This window comes from Parasteatoda tepidariorum, chromosome 8, assembly GCF_043381705.1.
Source record: "Parasteatoda tepidariorum isolate YZ-2023 chromosome 8, CAS_Ptep_4.0, whole genome shotgun sequence".
In the NCBI taxonomy this organism is placed as follows: Eukaryota; Metazoa; Arthropoda; class Arachnida; order Araneae; family Theridiidae; genus Parasteatoda; species Parasteatoda tepidariorum.
In genome coordinates, this window is record NC_092211.1 from 44,245,563 (window position 1) to 44,270,415 (window position 24,853).

The following is a 24,853-nucleotide window of genomic DNA, read 5'->3' on the forward strand; positions in this document are numbered from 1 at the left end:
AATATATATATAATATATATATATTTTTTGAATGTATATGGTATTGTATTTTATTCATTTCTCTTTTTATTAATTTTTTTTCCATTGCAGATTATAATGACCTACACATTAAGAATAAAACCAGCAGTTAGTCAAACTTTATTGTACGATTTATGTGGATCTACTTTGGGACTCATATTTGATCTAAGTGTCCCAAGTACTTCAGTTGTTATAGAGCCTATTCTCAATATTACATCACAAGCTGTTGGTGGACAATGTCCTGGTGTATTGGCTATTCGATCTAATGTAGACAGAGGTTTTACCTGTGGTATTGGGGAAGTTTTAAATGCTGATAAGGAAGGACAAATACCTAATTGCTGTAAGTTTTTTAAATGAAAGAGTTTTCCTTAATTTCATATTTTTAAACTTCATTTTTTAAATAACTTTTTATTACATATTTAAATTTTATAATTGAAACTTCAAATCTGAATCTTCATTTGAACTTCAAATCTTAAACAATTTAAAAAGTGTGCTTCTTTTCTCATTTTTTTATGACATTAATGTTCAAAAAATTTTAAAATCCCATCAACAAATAAAAGCCATTTAGTGAAATAAAATAAAATTAACATTAAATGTTAATTTTTTTTGCTAAGTTACATTTGTCTTAATTTCTTAATTCTACTTGTTATTTCATAATAACAAGAAATCACTCCATAGAACTAAGCTGTTGTATTTGTTTTAGTCATCAAATCCAGAAAAATCATTTTCCTTCACCTCTTATATTTTAATAAATCTTTAGTTAAAAATCTATTTTTATTATTTAAATTTAAGTTTTAAAATTTTTTTCAAAATCATACGTGATGGTTTAAAAAAACTTTTAAAAAGCATTAAATAAATTTTTCTAAAGTCTATTAAAAATTACATTTAACAAACACTTTTAATTTTTTAAGTGGCTGGATGGCGCTGTTGGTTTGTTGTCGGCCTTCTGAGCCCAAGTTTGCGGGTTCGAACCCCAGCCCAGACATCGAATTTTTGAGATGCAGAAAATCCTCAGCGACCATGTCGTATGATTATGTGGCATGTGAAAGATCCCTGTAGTGCCATATTGGCTCATGGCATTTCTGGCAAAATTAAATTCCTGGTGCACTTTAGCATCCAAATAGAGTCTCGGTGCTGCCATCTAGTGTGGCAGAAACTAGACGTCCAAATCGACATGGCCAACGGTATCTCATCCATTGTGGTGGTCCTGAAAGAGTGGATACCACTTTTGGAGAATGCACTAGGTTTGCTCATCGGAAGATTGATTGTGCAGCTCATTGGAAAAAGAAAGAAAAAATATTAATTTTTTAATATATTTGTTTTCTAACATGTTGGATATTTTGTAATTAAATTTTAAAACTTAGAAATATAAATTTATTTTTACAGTGCATTGCCCAGCAGGAACTTATGCTTCTTTAGAAGGTGGGTGCATTTTCTGTCCACGTGGTTCCTATCAAGATTTGACTCAACAATCTGAGTGCAAACAGTGCCCATTAGGAACATTCACCAGACAGGAAGGAAGCAAGAGCATCACAGACTGTGTCTGTAAGTTCAATTTATTTTCCTTTTAATATTTGCTGCATTCTTTACATTTTTTTTATACTAAACGCTTTTGTTTAAAAAAATAATTTTGAGATAGATATATAAAGTCGTAAACATTTTTATCTTTTTAGTGAGCTATTTTTATTGACTGTTAAATTGAAATCAAAAAAGCATTCTTTAATTGAAGACCAAAAACTTCCTATTTACAATTGTAATTTGCATAATTTTCTTTATTGCATGTTATCCCAGTAACAAAAATCCTCCAGCATGGCAGCAGGTGCTGCTTATAATTTTTCATCAAATTTTATTTTTTATTTTTAAAAAGCAATCAAACAAATATGGAAAAACTGCTAATACTTTTTTTTGAAACAACTTTGAACTTGTTTCCATTAAAAAATTAAAAGGCTGAGAACAAAAACTGAAGAATTGTCTTTTTTTCTGTTACTCGATTGAGGATATAATTGTGTGGGGATGTTTTCCTTTTTCTTAAAGTCGGTGTATAAAATTAAAATTAAATTTTAACTACATAAAGTATCGATAATTTTTAAGACCCTTATATTTGTAAGTTACACACAAAGCCACAATAATAGTCTTTACATGTGTTGAGAGTGCCGAAAAATTTGAATTTATAACTATAGTGTTGCAGATTCACTTCGAAAATTTTGCTACTGAGCTTGTTACTTTAGCAAAAAAATTCTAAAATAAAGTTTAATATATATTATCAGGACGGCCACGAAATAGGGAATTTTATCAATCTAATAAAAATCAGAGAAATATCAAGGAATTTAATTAAAATACCCAAAGAATGAAGCAAAACTGATTAATTCGAGTTGGGGGTACACATGGTTCACATGGGTCAGGGAAAACTTAGAATTGTCATGGAATTTTATTTTGCCTTTTTCAAGCCGAGAATATTGAGTATTTGCAATTTTAAAAAAAATGGGAAAACTCCTACATTATACCTGAGAAATAACCAGTCTCAGAATTGTCAATAACAGTAATCAGTTTGCGAGATTTGAGTTAAATAATTGAGTTTCACGATTTAGTGAAACTTCCATGCTTCTTTACTCATTCAATGATATTTCTTTGCTCACAAAATCTTATATTTGCCATTACAAATAAAAAATCAAAGTTGACTGTTGAAAAGTTACATGGTATAGATAAAATATGGTTTAGATTTTTATTGAAATTTTCCTGATATACCTGAAAAGTAAGGAAATTTTTTTCCTGAAATTGAATTGGAACCCTGATAAAAGTACAATATTTTTGCAAAAAGAATTGGCTTCTGGGCATAACTACCTGATTCTGGGCATGACTACTAGACCTGAAAATAACTACTCGCCACAAAGCCGATCAATGAAAAAAGTAGGGACTTAAATTTAATAAACAACTGGTCACTTATTCCCATCGTTTTTATTTTATTTATTAGTTTTTTAAAAATAGTTTGATGATAAAAGAACATCAATGCAGAAAGACTGAAAAACAATCTTTATTAAAATGCTCAATATCTGCATTCAAAATTTTCATCAGAATCCATCAATTTGTGATGGAAAGATTCATGTGGAAGAAGACTTCTTTAACAATTCACATATTTCAAACTGTTTATGTATGAATTTAATATATTATGCCTCCCCAAATATTTTTAAAAAGAGTTATTTTAAGTCAGTTTAGCTAAATTTTGTCACATATTTATTTTTGAATTAATTTGTTATAAACATAGATTATTTCTAAGATAAAAAAAATTTTTAAGATATAATTTAATCCAAGGGAAAAAAGTGCAAAAAATGACTATTAAATTAAAAAGGCCTATCAATTCTGGTTACCAACTCATTAGATTTGAGGAAAAAATAATTATTAAGTAATTAGAGTCTATCGGCCACTTGCTACTAACTGAAAATTGAAATGTTTAGGTTTAATGAGTATTACATAAGATCAAAATCTTCAACAATTTATGTTTTTTTTTTTTTTTTTTTTTTTTTTTTTTTTTTTTTTTTTTTTTNTTTTTTTTTTTTTTTTTTTTTTTTTTTTTTGCAATATCCTATAAATTTATATTTGTCTTAAATTTGTGCTCCTATTTAAGGTTCATGGTATTTTAACTTTATTGCTTTAAATATTCTTGTGCACATATACATAATATTTCCCAAAACTCATGCTTTTTAAATAAATAACTATAAGCTTATTACTTATTTTTAAACTTTAATTGAAATTTTTATTATAACAAATACTTAATTATTATAACAAATTGCTATCATATTGATTACTTTATTCTTATGAACGTATTAACAATGTGTAATATTTATTTTCTTTATCAACATTCATATGTATAAATGCATACCTCTTTTGTGATGTGTATTTGTAAATACTTTTAAAATGTTTATTATTAATTGTTTATTATAAATATTTATTAGCTGTATGTGGTTATGGTACATATTCTCCTACTGGACTGGTTCCCTGTCTTCAATGCCCAAGTAATACTTATACTGGAGAACCACCAACTGATGGATTTAAAGAATGTTTCAAGTGTCCAGCAAATTCTTACACTTATTCTCCTGGATCGAAAGAGCCAACTGATTGTAGAGGTAAAAAAAAATTTCGCCTTACATATTGCGTATTTAATGTCGTTGAATTTTTTCTTTCTTTGCTTTCTCTAACACTCAAATTATTATGGGTCGAAAAAGAGATTTTTTTGGTGTGACATGTTATTTTAATTTAAGATGGCACTGTCTATCTGTTTTATTCAATTAAATTTTCAAAAATATTAAATGAAAAGAATAAAAAAAATTTGACTTGATATTATTTTTAAATAAATTAATGAATGTATACTAATTTTAGATATCATGTTAAATATAAGCAAAATAGTTTAACCTCGTTTTTGTTGTAATTTCTGTTTATTATTAGTTAACTTTGAAAAACAATATCTTAAAAGTTAATGTTTTACTGCTATTGATTTATAGTGTTTTTACTAATATTAACAAATTATCTCAAATGCTTGAATTAAATCAAGACGGAATTTCACATTGCATTTTTATTATGAGATTTTTTTTATTTCTTCGATTCCATGTACACACATTTTTATTTTACGTAGCTTTAAAACTATTAACTTTCATTTTCTTTCTAAGGTTTTAAAAGTAAAGTATATGTATGTATGTTTTATTTAAAGTGAAAAATCTTTTTATTATTAATAATAATAACTAATTACTATTTATAGTGACTTATGATTATTAATCACTGCCACATCTTTTGATAGATGTAATTAATGCATATTCACATTAACCAGTTATTATTAATAATTAACAATAAAATTTGATAACTGTTTTTGATAAGCAGAAATTTAAAACACAATTACCTCATTTATATTAATAATTTTTGGTTAATAATAACGGAATACTGTGATTCATTCTCAAAAATTATGCTAACCATATTATCTAGTAATTATTAATAAAGAATTATTGTTAATTAATGACATGGACCATAATATTCATGTCATAACTTTTGGTCTCTGAAATAAAAGGTTTTGAAGGGGAAATTTTCTATGTATAAAAATTGAAACTAATTCCTTATCATAAAATATAATTTTTACCTTTATAGCTCGTTGTCAACCTGGAATGTATTCTGAAACTGGGTTAGAACCTTGTGCCATTTGCCCAGTTGACTTCTACCAACCAATAGAGGGTGCCACTTCTTGTCTTGAATGTGCATCATCACACACCACAAGTCGTGCAGGATCAACTAGTCAGAGTGATTGTGTTCCATGTAAATAACCTATTTACTTTTAAAATATGTATTGCAATATATTTATTATTTTCTTCAAAATTATCTGTGATTATTTTATAAAACGTTGCATATATTTTGCACTTATATTTCTGAAAATAATGAGCCAGTTGAAATTCACTGGGGGGCTATCCTAATTTTTTCTTACAGCCATATTAATTTTTTAGGTACTTTTTTATTACCCAAGCACAAGCAAAAAATTGAGACCTTTGCCAATTTATTTTTTTACTATTTTTTTAATTATATTTATTTTTTTGAACACTGAACAAAAAAGTAATTAAAATAAAAAAGAGTTTTAAAAGTTGAGTTTCTTTTTGATTTACTATTTAAAAAGTACCTTTTTTTATATGCCCAAAATAAATTTTATTTTGTGTAAACTACATGTAATTATTTGATTTTAAAACTTTATAATACTAAAACTTCTATTTAATAACTTTGCATTTATCATTTTTTTTTAAGCTTTTAAGAATTATTAGAAAAATTTTTGATTGAATAAAAAAAAACTTTAGACTTCTTTAAGATACACGATTGAGACCTACAAATTATTATAAATAGTACTACGTCATTTATTTTTAAATATATCATAGTCAAATTTTAATTGCTTTTATTCAACATTTTCTGTAGTTTAAATTCAAAAAATCTTTTCAGATTGGGTTTATTTATGTGTAAAAACTTAATTTGATTGGAAGATGTCATATAAAATTCTCCTTCAAGATATTTGTTTTTACTCCTGCATTACAATATTTGTGTTACAATATTAACTTTAAAAGTTTTATTATTATTTCACACATCTGATACAAATGTTTTATCATGTTTCTCATCGGCCAAAGTAAACCTTCAATTGCCAGAGAATCATATTTTAGTAAAAAAAATCTAGAGATGCTGATTTTCTTAGCTAAAACTTCAAAAAAAAAACTTGAAAATGGCCATTCTAAAAAAAATTACTGTATTTATAAGTTACTATAAGATTCTTAGTAAACAATTTTAAACAACCTACATTTATTTAAATATTAAATATGAACAACATATTAGTTTGTTCAGTAAAAATAATATTGGTTTGAGTTGTTTCCTAGATTTTTCATTCAAAAGGAGATATAATGTAAGAATGTTTTTTTAAACTTTCTGAAACTTGGAAATGTCAAGAAGAAAAAAATTTCCTGGTTGTTTATTTTAAAATTTATTGCCTCGTCTTAAACCCCTGCATGTGTAAGAATTCTGTTTTATGCAATATTATTTGACATAACTGACAATCATTTTCCTCCTATTTTTATATAGTGAAATGCAACAGCCAGTCTTGCCAACATGGTGGACTTTGCCTTGTGCAGCGACATCAACTTTCTTGTTACTGTCCAGCTGGCTTTAGTGGTCAGTTTTGTGAAACTGATGTTGATGAATGTGCTAGTCAACCATGCTACAATGGAGGTTTATGTGAAGACCATCCTCAGGGTTATACTTGTGATTGTCCTCCTGGTAAATAAACATTTTTTATATTATTATGTCCTCCAAATTTAAGCATAGCTATATTCATTTTTGATCCTTATTTCTTTTCTCATTAAACATAGCATTTAACTTCTTATTTAATATAATTATGCAATGAATTCAATATCTCGGTAACTAGATATTATTTTATACTACTTTTAGATTAATTTCCTTTCAACCATTTACACATAAGTATAAAAGCTAATAGGTTGCTTTAATGTTCCAACAAATTTTTGGAGTTTGTTCATTTGTCAAATTATTTAGATGTGAATGTTAGGTATCCAAGACTTTGCTTGACTTTAATAAAAGTCATTTTTTTTATAAATCAAAAATTACTTTTGCCAAAAAGTCTTTTCTTTTTTTTTTGCTTTAAAGTTTTATTCTTCTTTTGTCAAATTATTTAAATTTGCATGTTAGGTATCATGGAATCAACTTCACTGTAGGCAAAAGTATTTTTTAGGTTAAACTCCTAAAGTGAATTTCTCCATATGTTCCAAAATGTTGTTAATATGTTTACTTTGTTTTTAACTTAGGTCGAGTAGCTTCTTCCCTTTAACCTAACCATTAATTTTTTTTTAAATTATGATGTATGATTAAAAAAGGGTCTTTGTTTGGATTCTGCATTAAATAAGGATTTAATTTGTGGTTTTTCTTATGTAAAGATTTATCTGGACCTCATATTTACATATTGATCAACATCCATAGAACGCTCCATACAATATATATGCTGTTATATAATTTCCATTGCTCTCATATGTATATTAGGATTTACTTATCTGTTTTTATAGGTTTAATAAGTATTTGTCATGAAGATTTAAAAACTGGTCAATTGCTTTTGCAATTAAAGTTATTACCAGTTGTTCACATTAAGATGAATATATTAGAATAAATATATAACATTTATAAATATTTTTATTTCACCCTATTTTTAGAAAGTCTGGAGTATTTCTCATCATCAATAGCACCCTAATTTATAAGGCTTAAATAAACATTTTTAAAAAATAGTTTATTGATTTGTCGATTATTAATCACATATAATGTTTTTTTTGTATACTTATTTCAATTTTATTAAAAACTGTAATTTATTTTCGTTTCCTTTCTTCAGACTATCTCATCACTCTTCCTTTACTTCTTATCATTGTATAGAAAGTCATTAATTCACTTTACATAGCTAAAACATATTTGTGCTATTTCAGGCTACTCTGGTTTGCAGTGCCAGATTGAGACATCAGACTGTAATAATGTGACTTGTCCTGAGAGAGCTATGTGCCAAAATATGCCTGGTCTTGGTAATTACAATTGCCTATGCAGGTCTGGATATGAAGGGAAAGAGTGTGATACAACAGTGAATCCTTGTACTGCAGAAGAAAGCCCATGCAACAATGGAGCAAACTGTGTGCCGTTACTTCAAGGACGATTCAAATGTGAATGCTTACCTGGTTGGACAGGACGTTCTTGTGATATAAATATAGGTATTACAAATTATTTTGGATTAAATGATTATCAAATAGTATTTGCTTTTCTGACAAGGGGTATTGCAAGCTTATAATTGCTGGAAGGGGATTTCTAATTTACCAAATGCAATTCCATTTTTATTGAATCGTAATATCTTTTGCATTATTGAAAAAAGAACGTTTGGTGTATTTTTTAATTTGCTAAAATTTACATCTTTTGGGGCAGTGACCCTGTTTGATTTTGTTAAATGGTTGTGTATTAATTCAAAGTAAGTTCTTATTATTTATGTTGTTATAAGTCTTCTCTTATAATGATGACGTTTTTATTGCTTGAATCAAATAAAGCTTCTTTGTCTCATTTGCATTGCCTTCAGCAATTTAGTCAATTGTCTAAGTTTTCAGAATGTTTGAAAAATTCTCAATCTCCTAAATAGTGAAAGTTTTTAAGGTCACCTTGATCTCCCAATCCAGTATCTAATGCTGATCTTGCATCAATGCCTGAAAGCTACTAGTGCTATATATCCTGCTGGCACATATGTTAAAAGACATATTACAATTTTAAGATAATGTTACTCAGAATGTGCATGAAACAGAAGAGTTGGAAATTTCAAAATTAATTCTGTAACAATTTTTTATATAAGATTAAATAAGAAGTTTGTTTATAATAGACGCTGTAAGAATTTCCCATAGACCTATAGAACTGTAGAAATTTGGTATAAAAACTTCCAGCAAACGTAATTATTTTTAAAATGTGCTTAGTCTGAATGCAGGCTATGGTCAAAGACTATATTGATTATGTTTGGCACTGAAACATGAAAAGAGGTTACATCCTGAAGAAAGTCCATTTATCTTTAGAACAACGTTGGTTCTGGAATATGGCAATGTAAATCAAAGTCCTACTGCTGCAAGTCACAGTTTTTAAAGCCACTTTAACATGGCTTTCAATAGGTTATCTATTGCCAACTTCTGTAACTAATTTTGAAAATTATGTATGAAATTGTTACAGTTTCAATATATTGTTTCTTTTATTACTAATTATTTCGAAGTTCTTTAGATTTGAAATCATACTTTCTCCTTGAACAGCCTGTATCATAAATGATAAAAAATAAGTAATTAATGTGTGTTTGTTTAGTCATTCACCTAAACTTTTTTATTCAAATGAATTTACATTTATGTAAATTAGATTGAATTATTAAACTTCTAATAGTTTTGCTGGAAAAATGGTATTTTAATTTTTTTATAGAAAATTAGGCTAAATCATAATTTTAATTTATTTTAAATTAATTTTGAATCAATGATTATTTTCTTTTAAGATTGTGTTCTTCTTTTCTTTATACTCTTATTTTGTAAAATATTCTACGTACAGAACCCGTTATCCGGAAATCAGAAAACCGGAAGACCAAAAAACCGGAACGAAATTCGGTAAATTTTCCCGCAATTTTTAAAAAAAAATTTTTTTTTCCTCATAAGATTTTAGGATTTTTCTTTCTTCTTTGAAAGATGTTTACCATACCATCATTTTAGAAATAATCATTACTGTATTACTTCATCGTTTTTTCTTCTTTTTAAGATTATTTCCTAATATTTTTTTTAGTTGGGTTTAACAATAAAAAAAAGCGGCTTTTTGTAGCGATTCAGAAAACCGGAAAAATCAGTTATCCGGAATAGCGATGGTCCCGATCGTTACGGATAATCGGCTCCCTACTGTATTATCAAGATCTAAAATACATATTTAAATTTTTCTGAAAGATTTTATTTAATGAAATGACATATATTTATATAACGAATTCAAGATTTTCACCATCATTTTCTAAAAATATTAAATTTAGTGTTTTTAATCAAATATTTATATCTGTCTTTCAGATGACTGCGCAGAACAGCCTTGTTTGTTGGAATCCAATTGCACAGATTTGGTTAACGATTTCCGATGTGACTGTCCATCTGGATTTGCTGGTAAAAGATGTGAAAGAAAAATAAACATGTGTGCTACTGACCCCTGTGTCAATGGAATCTGTGTTGATAGATTGTTCTTTCATGAGTGTATTTGTAGACCAGGCTGGACAGGAACTAACTGCGAGCAAAATATTGATGAGTGCCTCAATAATCCTTGCGAAAATGGTAATTTTTTTAGCTCTCTATTAATTTATATTTTCATTCAGATTCTTAATAATTATTTTCTATAATCTAAAATTATTGTAAGCTCTTGAAACTTACCAATTTATGCTTCTGAATTGATTTTAATTTTACTAAATGCTTCATTTTTGCCCTCGGTTGTTTTGTTGTATTATATCAGTGAAATTATAATATATTTTAACATTCAAATTTTTTATTTTAGTTTTTATCTCATATCTCTTATTTTGTTTAATTTTGTTGAAAATTTATAAAGTTAAAAGTTGATGGAAGTCTCTGTCTACTTTTAAAATTGATTAATATTTATTTTGAGTTGATAAACTAACATCTATTGGTCATCAGTTGCATCAGATAATTGATTCCTTAATCAGCGACATATGTTTAAAATTTAGTTGGATACTTTTTTATGTGGTATGATTAAAAAAAAACTTTTCTTTAATTATACTTAGCATCTGTCAAATTAGGTCATAATAGTTAAAATCAATGACTACTTCAATAATCAATAATAATTATCTATCCATGGAAATTTATCTCTTCATAAGACGGGCAAGACTAACCTATTTAACAGTTGAAATTTTTCAAAATTTTCTATATACTTTTGTTTATGAAATTATAAATCTGATTTTATGTGTAAATTTTTACTAATATTTAAACTGACTGATATTTATTATATAAAAACTAGGCTCGTATTTTTTAAAATTTCGTTCAATAATAAGTACCCAATTTTCCTTGTAGGATAATACTCTTTAGTTTTTCATTAATACAATTTAATATTTTTTTAATAAAATGCTATTCTTAGAATGTTTGATAAAATCATAAAAAAATCAATTTCGTATTTGAAACTTTAACTCACAAATAAAATTTTTTAAATAGATCACATATTTTCAGAAAATATTTTATTTTGTTTATTTTTTACTGAAACAGTTTTTGGTTATTCATTAATTTATGTTTCATTATATTTAAACTAATCAATATTTTTACAGGTGGGCAATGTATCGATCTCATTGATGACTTCAGATGCATTTGTGATGCTGGATACACTGGATCGAAATGTCAACATGAAGTTGACTCATGTGAATCAGACCCTTGCCAGAATGGTGGTACATGCATCGATCATTTGGATGGCTTTTCATGCTTATGTCGACCTGGATTTGTGGGTGTTCAATGTGAAGCAGAAGTTGATGAGTGTATCAGTGGGCCCTGTGATGCAGCAGGAACTGAAAAATGTATGGACTTGGATAATGGCTTCAAATGTCAATGTAATCCTGGTTACATGGGTGAACTATGTGAGGTAAGTAGTTTGTTCTTATGAGAGTTCTCCCTAGGAATAAAAAAGGGCAGGGCTCTTCCTCACAGAAAAGGGAACTTTGAATTTTGAACCTCAAAAATTTATCAAATTGTGTAATAGTATGTAATAACTGAATTTGATCCTCTACAATTTTTAAATTACCCTCTTATACTATAATATGCATATATTTCAAAAAGTAATTCTCGCACATTATCAAAACGAAAGAAAAATTTATAGTTAATAAAAAAATTATTAAAGGCATTCTAAACGGCAATCTCTAAGTATAATTTTTTTTTTTAAAGTAAACTAAAAAAATTATTAATTGATAAACAACTTGAAAGCTTTTATCTATATTTTAAATTGAAAATTATGAAAACATAAACATTTTAAGAAATGAAAAAAATGAACATTTTTTTATCGAAAGGGCATTTATTTTAAAATCACTTAAATTTATTAATATACCCCTCACCCCTGTAAAAAAGAGAAACTTATAAAAATATAACCACTTGAGAATAATCCAAACAAAGCGAATATTAGCAATAGTAATCAGGATTAAGCATATTAACACAGATAATTTTACCAGTCTGTAATCATTATTTAAAAGTGAGTTATTTTTCTTAATGAGATATTGGTAAAAAGATAGTGTTTTAAAGGGATGGCGGCTCAATTCTACAAAAAGGGCAAAGGGGGCTCATTTATAGGGATTAAAGGGTAGATAGGGTGGGCCGTCCTTCTGACTACACTTATTTATTAATAACCATATATTGGAGCCTGGAACAATTTTATATGCTGTTTATATGATTGTTATTTATGCTAAATATTTAGCTGCTGGTTTTTTAAATGTTTACTTTAGGTCAACATTAATGAGTGTTCCTCGGACCCATGTTTGAATGGAGGCTCCTGTACTGATAGCATTAATGGATTCATATGTCAGTGCCCAATGGGATGGTCAGGTGATCAATGTGAATCTGATGTTGGTGGTTGTATGAAAGAACCTTGTTTAAATAGTGCCAATTGTATAGATCTCTTCCAAGATTACTTCTGTGTGTAAGTGTGTTACTATTTTAGTTGTCTAGTTTCAGTTTTTATGGATCCATCTTTAAAGAAATATTGCATTAAATGAAAATCTTTGAAAATGAAACTTTCAGACAAAATTTATTGTTCCCAACTTAAGATTCCCTAATAAATTTCCTACCAAGATTTTTCTTATTGTCTTCCTTAGTTTGAATATAATAGTTATCAAAATATTGCCGAGAAATAATTTTTAAAAATGTTACTTTTTATATTTTTCAATTGAATGTATTTCAATTCTCTATTTTGTTATTTAAATCACAATCAAACGTAATACTCGGTTCATTTCCCGTTTTTTGAAAATAAATTTTAATGGAAAAATATATTGTTTGGAGCTTTAAATTCCCTGCTGTATTTCCTAACAAGATTTTTTTAATGTCATTCTCAGTTTATCAAAAGATTTTTAAGTTTTGACATTTATTTGTTGTATTATTTAAATAACAGTCAAATGTTATACTAAGTTAATTGTATCAATTTAATAAAATATTAAAACTTGTGGTACTAAATATATTTTAATTGAGGAGAACAATTCTGTTGTTTTGAAGTATTACTATCAGTTAATATTTTTTTTCTTGTAATTTTAATCATATAAAGTGGGCAAATAAAAAAAAACTAAAAGAAAGTAAAATTGAACAAAACAAAAAATTTTATAAAAAAAAAAGTTTAAAAAAGTAGATGAATTTCCTTGTTCTTGGTTAATCAAAAAGTGCCAAATGTAAATATAGTGAGAAAAAAAAAAGAGAAATCATATCTACATTTCTCATCATGATGTGTTTTAGTACTGCTAATGATATTTATTTATTTATCCATTATCTTTTTTATCCATTGATATAGTTTACTGAAACCATTGTCTACCTTATAAGCATTTTTATCTCTGCATTTATTTATGTTCACCTTTTTTTGTTTTTTTTTAAAGGTAATTAAAAATGTTTCTTTTTTAACAGCTGCCCATCAGGAACTGATGGTAAGAAATGCCAAACTAGTCCACAACGATGCATAGGTAATCCTTGCATGCATGAGGGTATGTGCCTGGATTATGGAAGTGGACTGAACTGCTCCTGCCCTGCTGAGTACACTGGCATTGGCTGTGAATATGAATACAACCCTTGTGAGGATAATGTTTGTAAGAATGGTGCTACCTGCACTAATGTGGCTGATACATTCTTCTGCAGTTGTCCTGCAGGATTTACAGGCAAATACTGTGATGAAGACATAGCCGACTGTGGTCCAAATTCTTGTCCTACAATAGCATCATGTATAGACCTGACAAATGACTTTTATTGCAAATGTCCATTTAATCTAACTGGAGAAGATTGCAGAAAAAGTAATTTTTTGTACTTATTATTTTATTTATGTTCTCTGCTTTTAAACGAAACGAATATAATTTTAAAGAGATGTGTATAAGTTCTTTATAAATCTGAGATTTTTTCCCCACGCTAACAGATTTTATAAAATGTCGAGAATTATTTAAATTTTTTTTTTCTTTAAATGAACATTTACAAAAAATATTTTCCATTACTGTAGCAGGGTTGCCACTCCACAGGGAAAACCTGGAAAATTCAGGGAATTTTGATTTTTTCCCTACAAACTGGGAAAATACAGTGAATTTTGTTTCTTATTTCGGTCTTTTAAAAAATGGTGACCACTCTATAATCTATGGGATATTTAACCATAATATTTCAGTTTTACTAAACTATTTCATATACTATAACATTATTTAAGTATGCTCAGCAATTATAACTAATTAATATAGTTAGCCCAATATACCTCATGCAAGAGCACAGTAATTGCTTTTTCCCCTTAATATATTGTGTATAATATGTACAGGGAAAACACAGGGAATTTTTTTTCCAGATTTGAGTGACCACCCTGTGTAGATATGAAGTCTTACATTTATTTTTAAACAATATAAATGCCTTCATTATTATTTTTTTAAAATAATTTAACCCTATTTTCCCCTTAAACATGTTTTTATTTATGAAAGTATTATATTTTTATTGAAAGCTGATAGAATTCTTTTTGAGCATTTTGGGTCTAAAGTATTTGAGGAAATCTAATTAGACATTAAAGATAAAAATAAAATCTATCTGCTTCTTAAGAGATTTTCTTTTATATGCTCATCAAAATATTTTTTTATTCATATTTTACTGATACTGTTATTTGTTTAGTTTTAAATCAATCTATAATTTAAATATAATTATTTTCAGCTGTGAATATTGATTATGACTTGTACATAAATGATGACAGCCATTCTTCGAGTGTAGCTTTAGCTGCTCCTTTTGATTTAAATACAAACAGTCTCTCAGTTGCATTGTGGGTTCAATACAACAGTCCCAACTCGAAAGGAGTATTTTTCACTCTCTACAGCGTCAAGTAAGTATTATTTAATGTTTTTCTTTTTGTGCAATATAATATTAAAAATATTTCTTGATTAAAACTTACTTTTAAAAAAATTCCGTCGAATGAATTCTGAAATATAAGCTAATATTGTAATTTTTTTAAAAAATATTATTTGAAACTGAATGCAAAAAGAATTTTTATTGTTTATGCGAAAAGTTATTATTGCAGTTTTGTGGTGATAGACTGACTTACTCATGAAATAATTTTGTATCAATAATTCATTTTCTGAAATTTTCCATTCAAAAATTTTTTTTGTAATGTCTTTCTGAAATAATTTCATTTTAATTAAATCATTAATGTTTTAATGGTTAGTTAATTATTTTCATAGAAAAAGATGTGAGTTTTTTCCAATCATTAGTTAAAAATAAAAACCAAAATTTAATTTTATTTTGAAAAAATAATAAAATATTTTGAAGTAAATTATAAAAAATAATTTTGTTCGATTAAAAAATAAAATAGCTGTTTAAAAAAAAGTATAAACTTTTACCTTTAAATTCGATTATCTAAAATAACTTTTTAGTGATTTTTACTAATTTTACTTTGCTTTTAACTTTTGTCTAGTGTTTAATTTTTATACTATTAATGTACTTTATAAAATTAATGCATATTTTGATGTGTTTTTTTATATTTATGATATTATTGCATCATCCAATAATAATAATAAGTTTAAAACATTTATTTTTAATTTATAAGATTTGCTATTTCAATACCTAAAAATATTTCAATTATAAATTTAAATATTAGTAAATTTTAAAAATCTGATTCTTTTTCTATCATTTTTATTAACAAACAGTTTTTAAGCATTCTTAATATTGTTAATTTTAAGCACTTTATTGATTTTAAATTCTTATTGCAGCTCTGCTCACTTACCTATTGGAAAAAGAGTTCTCATCCAAGCAGATGATACTGGAGTTCTTATATCATTATTCCCAAATGTTACAAATGATATATTTTTAAGATACCTTGAAAATGTACCTATAAATGATGGGCAGTGGCATCATCTTGTCATTTCATGGGATGGAGCAGCGGGCACAATTATGATTATGATGGATACAGCCTTAGCTGGATTTGTTGAAGGATACGTTTCTAATGCCTCTCTTCCAAAATAGTAAGTAATTACAGATATGATTTTACACATCCTCATCCCTCTTTTTCTTTGCCCCAGTTCTTTCCAAATTTTAAGTGTTTAAAAATCAAGATTTAATTTGATTGATTAGCATTAAAATATACTATTCCTAATAGTAATCGCTAAATAATGTGTATGCTTTTTTATAATAATGTCAATTAAAAACAATAACTGTTTTAAAAAACAGGATTAAAATTGATTATTTATTTATTTATTTCCAGGGGCATAAATAGTATTGAATAATAATAGTCAAAGTGTTATTAAATTATTTCATCAAAAAATATTAGAAACTGTCATGTAAATTTACAATATAAGTGTTGAAAACAATTCCTTAAAATGTAACGTTTGTCCAGTAGAAAAAAAATTCTTTTTAATTCTTTTGTTTTTTAAATATTTGATCTAAAAGTCACACATAAAACAAAGGTAATATAAGTGAAAGAATCAGCACTTTGTTAATTGCATAAAAAAATATCCTTGAAAAAATCGGTACTCCATCAGATATATCTAAATTAGACCAATAATTGCCAAACCTGTAGATTGCATAAAATTGAATTCATATTTTCTAGAAATGTAAGTTTATAGGTAATAAACCAAATATAAGAATTTTTTTTTAAAAAAAGTCAAATTCTTTTGGTTGGTAGCTCACAATAGAATTTGAAAACGGTACAGTAGCTTGGAATCTTAATAAATTTGGGAACTTTGACTGAATTATGACTTTTTGCTGAAACAGGAAAATCAAGAATCAATAACTGATTTTGGTTTCCTTATAGTTGTCTAAAATTAATTCAAAAATTTTAAATAAAAAATGATTGAAACTGTGTTGAAAATCAAGGAATAAGTGAACATTTTTACATTAGGCAAAGTTTGTTACAATTATTTTTGCCCTGCATTTAGGTAAGGCTCTAATTGTAATTAAATAATATATTGCTAACTTGAAAAGATGTACTAAAATTTCTTAGATTGAACTTATTTATATTTTAAGCACTGTATTAATCTTCAACAGTAGAATATAATTATCTTTTATCATTCTGCTTCATAACTGCATATTTATTTTGCGTTATTCTTATTTTTCTATGTTAAAAGTGTAATTAAGAACTGTAATATTTTAAACTCAAAAACTGAAGTAATTTAAAAGAACAGTTTAGAAGAATTTTTAAAATCCAAATTATGAATTCACCAATTGTTTGCTAGACTTGTTTTGGAATTCATTTTTTTATATAAGTAATTAAAAAGTAATGTAATTCATAGTTAAATTATTTTATTTCTTAAAAATAAATAGGACTAATTAAGATTTTTTATTCGTAACCTCATTGATTTAACAAATAAAAAAAATTTCAATGTTTGATCATTTTTTTTCAGTGGATGGGTTAATTTAGGAGCACCACTTAATGATGAAAATAAAGCAATAACTGGAGCTGGATTCCATGGCCGATTGAGTCGTGTCAACATATGGGATCGTACATTGGATGTAACAGCTGAATTGCCAACTCAGTTCCGAGATTGCAGAAATGCTCCTGTTTTATTTCATGGATTGCTACTTAGATGGACTGCTTATGACAGGTACATAGATTTTGATAGATTTGATGTATTTTAGGAAAGAAAGTTTATCGGTTATGTTGAACTTATTTATTATGAGTCCTAATTTAATGAGGTCCTTGGTTTAACGAAGAAATTTTTAGTTTGATGTTATAAAACTCTGTTATTATAAAACTCAGACTTACTAAGAAACTTTTTTTAAACTTCTTGTAAATCATTATATTGAAACTTTCTACAAAAAAGCATATTCTATTGTTTGTGAAAGTTCCATTCCCTTCAAAAGGGTTTTTAAAACAACTTTTAATTCAATTTTTCGAATACTCTATGTTGATAAACAATAGAGAAAAATGATATAAAATTCCTCAAATGTCTTGTAATGTATCATGTTATATTACATTAAGTAACAAAAAATGTTATGTTAACAATTGTATGTATTATATGCCTACTGCTGCTCATGTGTCTGCATATATTTCCTGACCTTGGAACAAAACAATTAAACCAAGATAAACGAGGAAATGCAGTTTGTCAAAAATATAAACTTTTCAAGGTGTAGCAAACAATGAGTTAATCATTATATTTCATATGATGCATGTTGTCTACCAAATAATTACTGAGATTTCATCAGAAAAATATTTAAATGTTAAGGCATTTTCAAGTTTAGTTTTGCAACGTTTTTACGGCAAATAAAAGTTTAACAAATTAGAAATAAGGAATTTTCATATCAAAGGAACTGGTGTCGAAAAGTTAAGCATACTTTCACATTGACCATTTGTGTAAAATTATGCTTAGCTTCAGGAAAAAAGTATAAAATCATTTGTTTAGAAAGTTTATTTTTCTGTATTTAAAATATATTGAAATAGCAATAATTTTTCTCGTGCAATTTTTCAAAATCGATAATATATTAGATTAATACTCTTATTTTCAGATTATTTACTTTATTGTGTTAATTTTCTTTTTCAAATTAAACAAAATAATTAAATAATTTTTAATCACAGTTTTACAAAAAATTTTACTTTTTATCCTAAAACTTCATTTATTTTTTTAAAACCAAATCTTGATATTGTAATTTTCATTTTTCAACAGGGTTGTTGGTAATGTTGAAAGGCAAAGTCCAGGTATATGTGGGGAAAAAGTTTGTCCTGTTGGATACACGGGTGATAACTGCCATATTTTACATAAAGACAAGACACCACCTGAATTACTCTATTGCCCACCTGACAAATGGGTCATCAGTAATAAAAAGTCAACATCAATATCATGGGATGAACCTCGATTTACTGATGATTTGCGATCAGTCAAAATAATGGAAATGAATAGGTTGGAATCTGGTAAGATGTGTTTCTTGAATTGTTATAATATTATAATTTTTTTGTAGGAGTCAATTATAAATTTTTTTTTTAATGTATCCAGGTCAATCACTTTCTCGAGGAGCTCATGATTTGACATACGTAGCAACAGATGAATCTGGTAATACTGAAAAATGTAGTTTCCGTATCAACATAATGAGTAAGTTTATTTGTTAAAACTTTATATTTTGCTATACATCTTTATTATTTTAATTCTTTTAGAATATTTCAACTTTGTAGTCATTAAATTTTTACATTATGATAAGTGTTCAATTGTTGATCCCTTAACTTTTAATATGTTAATATAATGTTAATCATTCAATTATATTAATATTATTAATGAGCTGTGGGGGGGATAGAGCATTCACCTTTCAATGAGGTGAACTGGATTCGAATCCAGCCTGTTTCGGTTGATACGAATTCCGCACCGGCCACGTTACTAACGTAAATTATGCTCAAAGGTAGATAGATTATGGGTAAGTCCCATTGCCGCTAGGCTAACTGAGGGAGGTTTTTCTCTCCATGTAACACTAATACAAGTTAGTTTGATCAAAAATCCTCCACAAAGGCAAATTTTTCCCAATACTTGATCTAGAAGTTCCTTTGTCTTCTGGATTGGGTTCAAAATTATAAGGCTACGAAGTTTAACGTTAGTAGTTTCTTGATTTGGGTCTGCTGTTCAATACAGGTTATAAAATTAAATATTATTATTAAATTATATTAAACATATTGAGTAAAAATGCTTTTAATTTTATAAATAATAATAATTAAGGATGTATGCATGAATAACTGTGTTTTCATTTTCAGTATTATTAAGAATCAACTAACAAACTGAGACTGAAGATATACAGACAGATGACAAACTTGACAATAAAGATATAATTTTAACCAATTTATTGTAATATAGTAAAATTAGTGGGAGAAAAATGAAAATTCAGGGTTCCCACGGGTCAGGGAGAACAGGAAAAACCTGGAATTGTCAGGGAATTTTATTTCAACTCCAAAAATCAGGGAATAGTCATAGAAAATTGAAATTGTTTTACAAAAACCCGGAAAATTCCTTCTTCCTTCATTATACCTGGAAAAAAAACAGTCTTAAAATTGTCAGTAACAGTACTTAGTTATCGAGATTCGAGTTAAATCATTCTAACATCTATTACAATTATTTATTGTTAAAATTTCACATTTTAGACAAACTTCTTCCTTCCTCGTATAATGATATTTATTTTACACTGAAAATCTGTTACTTGGCATTACACAAGTAAAAGAATCAAAATTTTCTGATGAAAAATTTCGTAGTATAGATAAAATATGATATAGATTTTTCATTGAAATTTACCTGATATACCTGGAAAAGTCGGGTTTTTTTTTTTCTGTAATTGAGTGGGAACTTGTAATGAATAGAAATTAAAAATATGAGTGTTTTTTAATATATTTTTTATTAATAACTATAAAAGAACGAGTTATGATTTTCTTTAACTTTATTTTCAATTTTAGGAAATCTCTAAAGTTTTGACATTATTTATCCTAACAGTCATTAATTCCTAATATTAAAATCTTGCATTATCTATAAAATATATTATTTAGATTAGCAGTTTTATTGTTTTCAAAGGCTTGTATTTCTTAAAATACTACTTTATTTTTTATAGTAATGATATATTTTTATTATCCTAGGTGAGTTCTGCACAATACCTATGCCACCTATTGGAGGTCAACTTGGTTGTGCTGATTGGGGACCCGGAGGAAACTTTAAAGTTTGCACTATAACTTGTGACGAGGGACTTGAATTTTCAGAAAACATCCCTCGATTTTATACATGTGGAGTAGAAGGTTTCTGGAGACCAACTGAGAATCCTAACCAGCCATTTATATTCCCCGCCTGTGCCCGTATGTTTGAAAAAATTTTCTCATAATTTTAAAATATTTCATTTTATCTATCTCATTTTAGAGACAATTCTAAAAATGCTTAAGTTCACAAAAATGATTTTTTTTTACTTAATATCAAATTAATTCCTTTTATTTACTTCATCTTTTTAGATGTTAACAATTTATTGTATTGTTTGATTTATAATGTAACCTTTTATTTAACTTGCCTGCATTTAAGTCCTAACCACCCTTTCATACTTCCAGCTTGTAAAATTTAAAATTTTTCTCATAATTTTAAAATAGTTGATTTCAACAACCCTATTTTAAAACAATCTGAAAAATGCATGAACTCACAAGAAATATTTTGTCAGCATTAATTTAAAATTAGTTTTTATTTTTTAGTTGATAAAGTAGTGTTTTATATCCCAGTATTATTTATATAAGTGTTATGTATTAATTAGTTCTCATTATTTATTAGTTAATTCATTTGCATTTAGTCTTTTTTTTTAAATTTTTTATCTAGAATTAGAATAATTATATTTTAATAAGGTTTTTTTTTGTAATTTTGCAATGCAACTCAAAATTTTGTGAATGAGGTTCAAATAAAACAAAGCGTTTTTTTGCAGAATGTTTCCTTTAGTAATTTTTTAAAATTTGTTATTAATATGTAAAATATTATTAAAAAAACATTAATTTAGGCATTAATAGGGTTTAAAATATTATTAATATAAAAGAGCAACATTTTATTAAAATAAAATATACTGTTATATGTTATGTCATACTGTTATAAGTGAAATTTTATATTTCAGTATTTTTGCTAAATTTAGTAAGTTTTTGATGAGTAGAATATTTGGTTTTCTATGAAATAGCTACTAGATGGAGGTAAAAACATGTATGAAATTCGTCAACTGTCAAACTTATATCTTAATGCTATTTCAGTGTTGCTTTTTTTCCGTATTTGTTTATTGGATCACATACCTGATAAAGTAGCTACGAAATAATATGAGTTAATTTCTGTTATATATTCTTAGAATATTCTTAATATTAAAATTAATATTCTTAATTATAATTCTTATAATTCTCAACATTAATATTCTTAGAATTAATGTAATATTCTAGGATTTTAATTTCTCATACATTTTATCATACATAATAATTTAACAGGTAAGAAACCAGCTCGTCGAATCTTCCGCATTGCTATGGATTTCCAATCATCTGTTATATGCTCAGACTCAGGACGTAAAATTCTTCATGACAGAATTAAAGACAGCTTAAGAAAGGTTAACAATGATTGGAATATTTGCTTGGATGATGGTCCCGATACTAATTGTGGTGATATGAAAGTTATTGTGAAATGTAACAAGCAGTCAAGAGGAAAGAGACAAGTTGAAGCCAGTGATATTTACACAATTGAAGTGCAATTTCCAGCTAAAGAGTAAGAATTTTTACAATTTCATTTCAAATTATATATTACCATATATTAGTTTTTTCCTTAAAAATTATGATTTTCTCATTTTTTTTATGTAATTTGAATTTTTTTCTGGCCATTTTGTCTTTTTTTTTGTTGTTATTTTTCAGAGGATGTCAAAAAATAATTACACAGCTGAAAATTTGCTATCCTGCAGTTTTTCAAAATGCACAGAACTTAAAAAATCGAACTATCAACTTGCCGATTGAGAAAGATTGAAGTCACAATGGCAATTCACATTTTTTTATGGCTCACTAGGGGAAAAAAATTTTGCGAAGTTACAAGTTTTGATACTTTAATTGAGGTTACTATTCTGGTAACTAAAATTAAGAATAGACAAATTGTTAAAATTAAAAAAAAATTTAAGTATTTGGGTAGTTTAAATGATTTTTTCCAAATTAAGAGGAGGCTACGGGGAGGGAAAAACCCTTCAGGGCAAATTCTGTTACACCTCCATTAATGATTTAAAATTTTAGGTAACAACAGTAAAAAAAAAAAGCAAGTTCAGGTAAACCCATAAATTTCAAAAGTAGAAAAAAATATTTTTAAAACATCTAAAAACAAGCAAATTATGGCACAATTACTCATTATTATGCAATAAGGAAATAATCATGTCATAATTTGTTTTTATTTTGATTTTTTGAAGTAAAAAAATTAGAGCATTTGAAACTTTGATTTACTCTAGGTTTTACTTTTATCCGTACTTTTAATTTTAATTTACTAATGGAGGTAAAACAGAATTTGGCACTTAGGGCACTATAAGAAAGGGAAGGTTGTTGATAGTTTAAAAATAATCAGTCAACTTTATTTTTATAAAAATTATGCCAGCTTAGAATTTTACTTCATTGAGAAATAATCTTTATAATCATTTATTTATTTATTTATTTGCTCATTTTTTGACTAGTTATTTTCTATTTTGCATACAATTTTATCCTCTGATAATAGTATAAACATCTTATGGAATTTATAAATGAGATAATAAGACAATAGTATTAGTTTTAAGTAATTTTACGTTTTTTTTTTATTATTATTTTCTGTTTAATGATTCTTTTGTATTCTCTATGTAGCTTTTTGTATATGTTTTAATACTTTTTATCAAAAAAATTATAATATTTTTAAAGTGATCCTGTGAAAAATAAAAACAGTCAAGAGAGGTCAACTGTGCAAGAAGTTGCTGAAAATGCTATTCTGCAAAGATCTGCTTTTGATGTCCGCAATATCCTGCCAAATGTAATGCCAGATTTGACTTCATTGAGAATGGTTACTGACTATGCTTGTCCTCTTGGTGAAGTTGTCATGGGATCTAGCTGTGGTTAGTATAATTAAAGTTTTTAATAATTGTCGATTGTTTACATCTCCAAATAGTTATAATGTTAGGTATTTTCCATATAAGAGCATTAGTGTGTAATTAATAAATCTGGTTTTAAAATTCTTAGTAAATGAATTTGCATAGAATTCCATTTATTTTTAAATTTGAACTAAAATATTACAGTAAGTTAAATGACATAACTTTGTTAACTATCAATTTAAGTGGATAAGTTTCTTTGCATCATCTGTTAAAAGTTCGTGTACTTTGGGAAGTAATTGTTATCATATGTTCTTGACAATAGCTTAAAGGGCTTAATATTAAACTTGAAGGAAGGGAATACAATAAAAATTAATGTGTTTGAAAGTATATATGTGTGAATAATATCATAATACCCATTAAAAAACTACTAAAAAGTTTTTTTTTGCAAATTTTATTTTCTATCTTGCATTTTTTTCTCTGTATTTAACTTTAAATTATCTACTGGAATTTTAATTTTTTTTTAAAGAGATTGAATGTTGCAACAAATCCAATTTACTTCAGAAACCTTTCTAAAAATATCCCTTATAAAATAGAATATTTTGATTTTATGCAAATAAATTTTGTTCTTTTTGCAATAATAAATATTCAATATCTTTTTTTTAAATATTTTTTTACTTCTAAATAATACATAATTTATAAAATAATTTTAACTAATTTCTAAGTGTCATAAATATAAATAAATGAATTCTTATAGATGTCCTTCCTAAGCTTACGTGTAAACCCTACCCAAATATAATATTTTGTTTCCTTTCAGTTGAGTGTTCTGTTGGTACTTATTATGAAAATGCAACTACAGACTGCCATTCTTGTCCTATTGGTTTTTACCAAAATGAAATGGGATCCCTTGCCTGTAAACCTTGTCCACTGATTGATGGGCGACAAGGTACTACCCAGTCTACTGGAGCTAGATCTGATGATGAATGTAAAGGTAAGGAGCTATTTTTTTTATCATTTTAAATGTTTTTATGTGTATCTATGTGCACTAATGCATATGGATCATGGAATATTAT

General features: G+C 26.7%; 1 protein-coding gene across 1 annotated transcript in view; it reads left to right on the top strand.

Moving 5' to 3' along the window:
• The window catches only part of LOC107451935 (uncharacterized), a gene marked incomplete in the record, with an annotated part of 144,271 nt that overhangs the window by 106,089 nt on the left and 13,329 nt on the right, over nucleotides 1–24,853 (top strand). Inside the window, 19 exon segments of the mRNA XM_043050349.2 lie at nucleotides 91–358; nucleotides 1,405–1,563; nucleotides 3,969–4,139; nucleotides 5,149–5,313; nucleotides 6,607–6,801; nucleotides 8,007–8,282; nucleotides 10,128–10,382; nucleotides 11,378–11,685; nucleotides 12,536–12,729; nucleotides 13,698–14,077; nucleotides 14,961–15,126; nucleotides 16,010–16,261; nucleotides 17,639–17,839; nucleotides 18,899–19,143; nucleotides 19,226–19,321; nucleotides 20,836–21,048; nucleotides 22,192–22,462; nucleotides 23,617–23,807; nucleotides 24,598–24,771. Of these exon segments, the coding sequence (XP_042906283.1) occupies nucleotides 91–358; nucleotides 1,405–1,563; nucleotides 3,969–4,139; nucleotides 5,149–5,313; nucleotides 6,607–6,801; nucleotides 8,007–8,282; nucleotides 10,128–10,382; nucleotides 11,378–11,685; nucleotides 12,536–12,729; nucleotides 13,698–14,077; nucleotides 14,961–15,126; nucleotides 16,010–16,261; nucleotides 17,639–17,839; nucleotides 18,899–19,143; nucleotides 19,226–19,321; nucleotides 20,836–21,048; nucleotides 22,192–22,462; nucleotides 23,617–23,807; nucleotides 24,598–24,771 (4,180 nt within the window).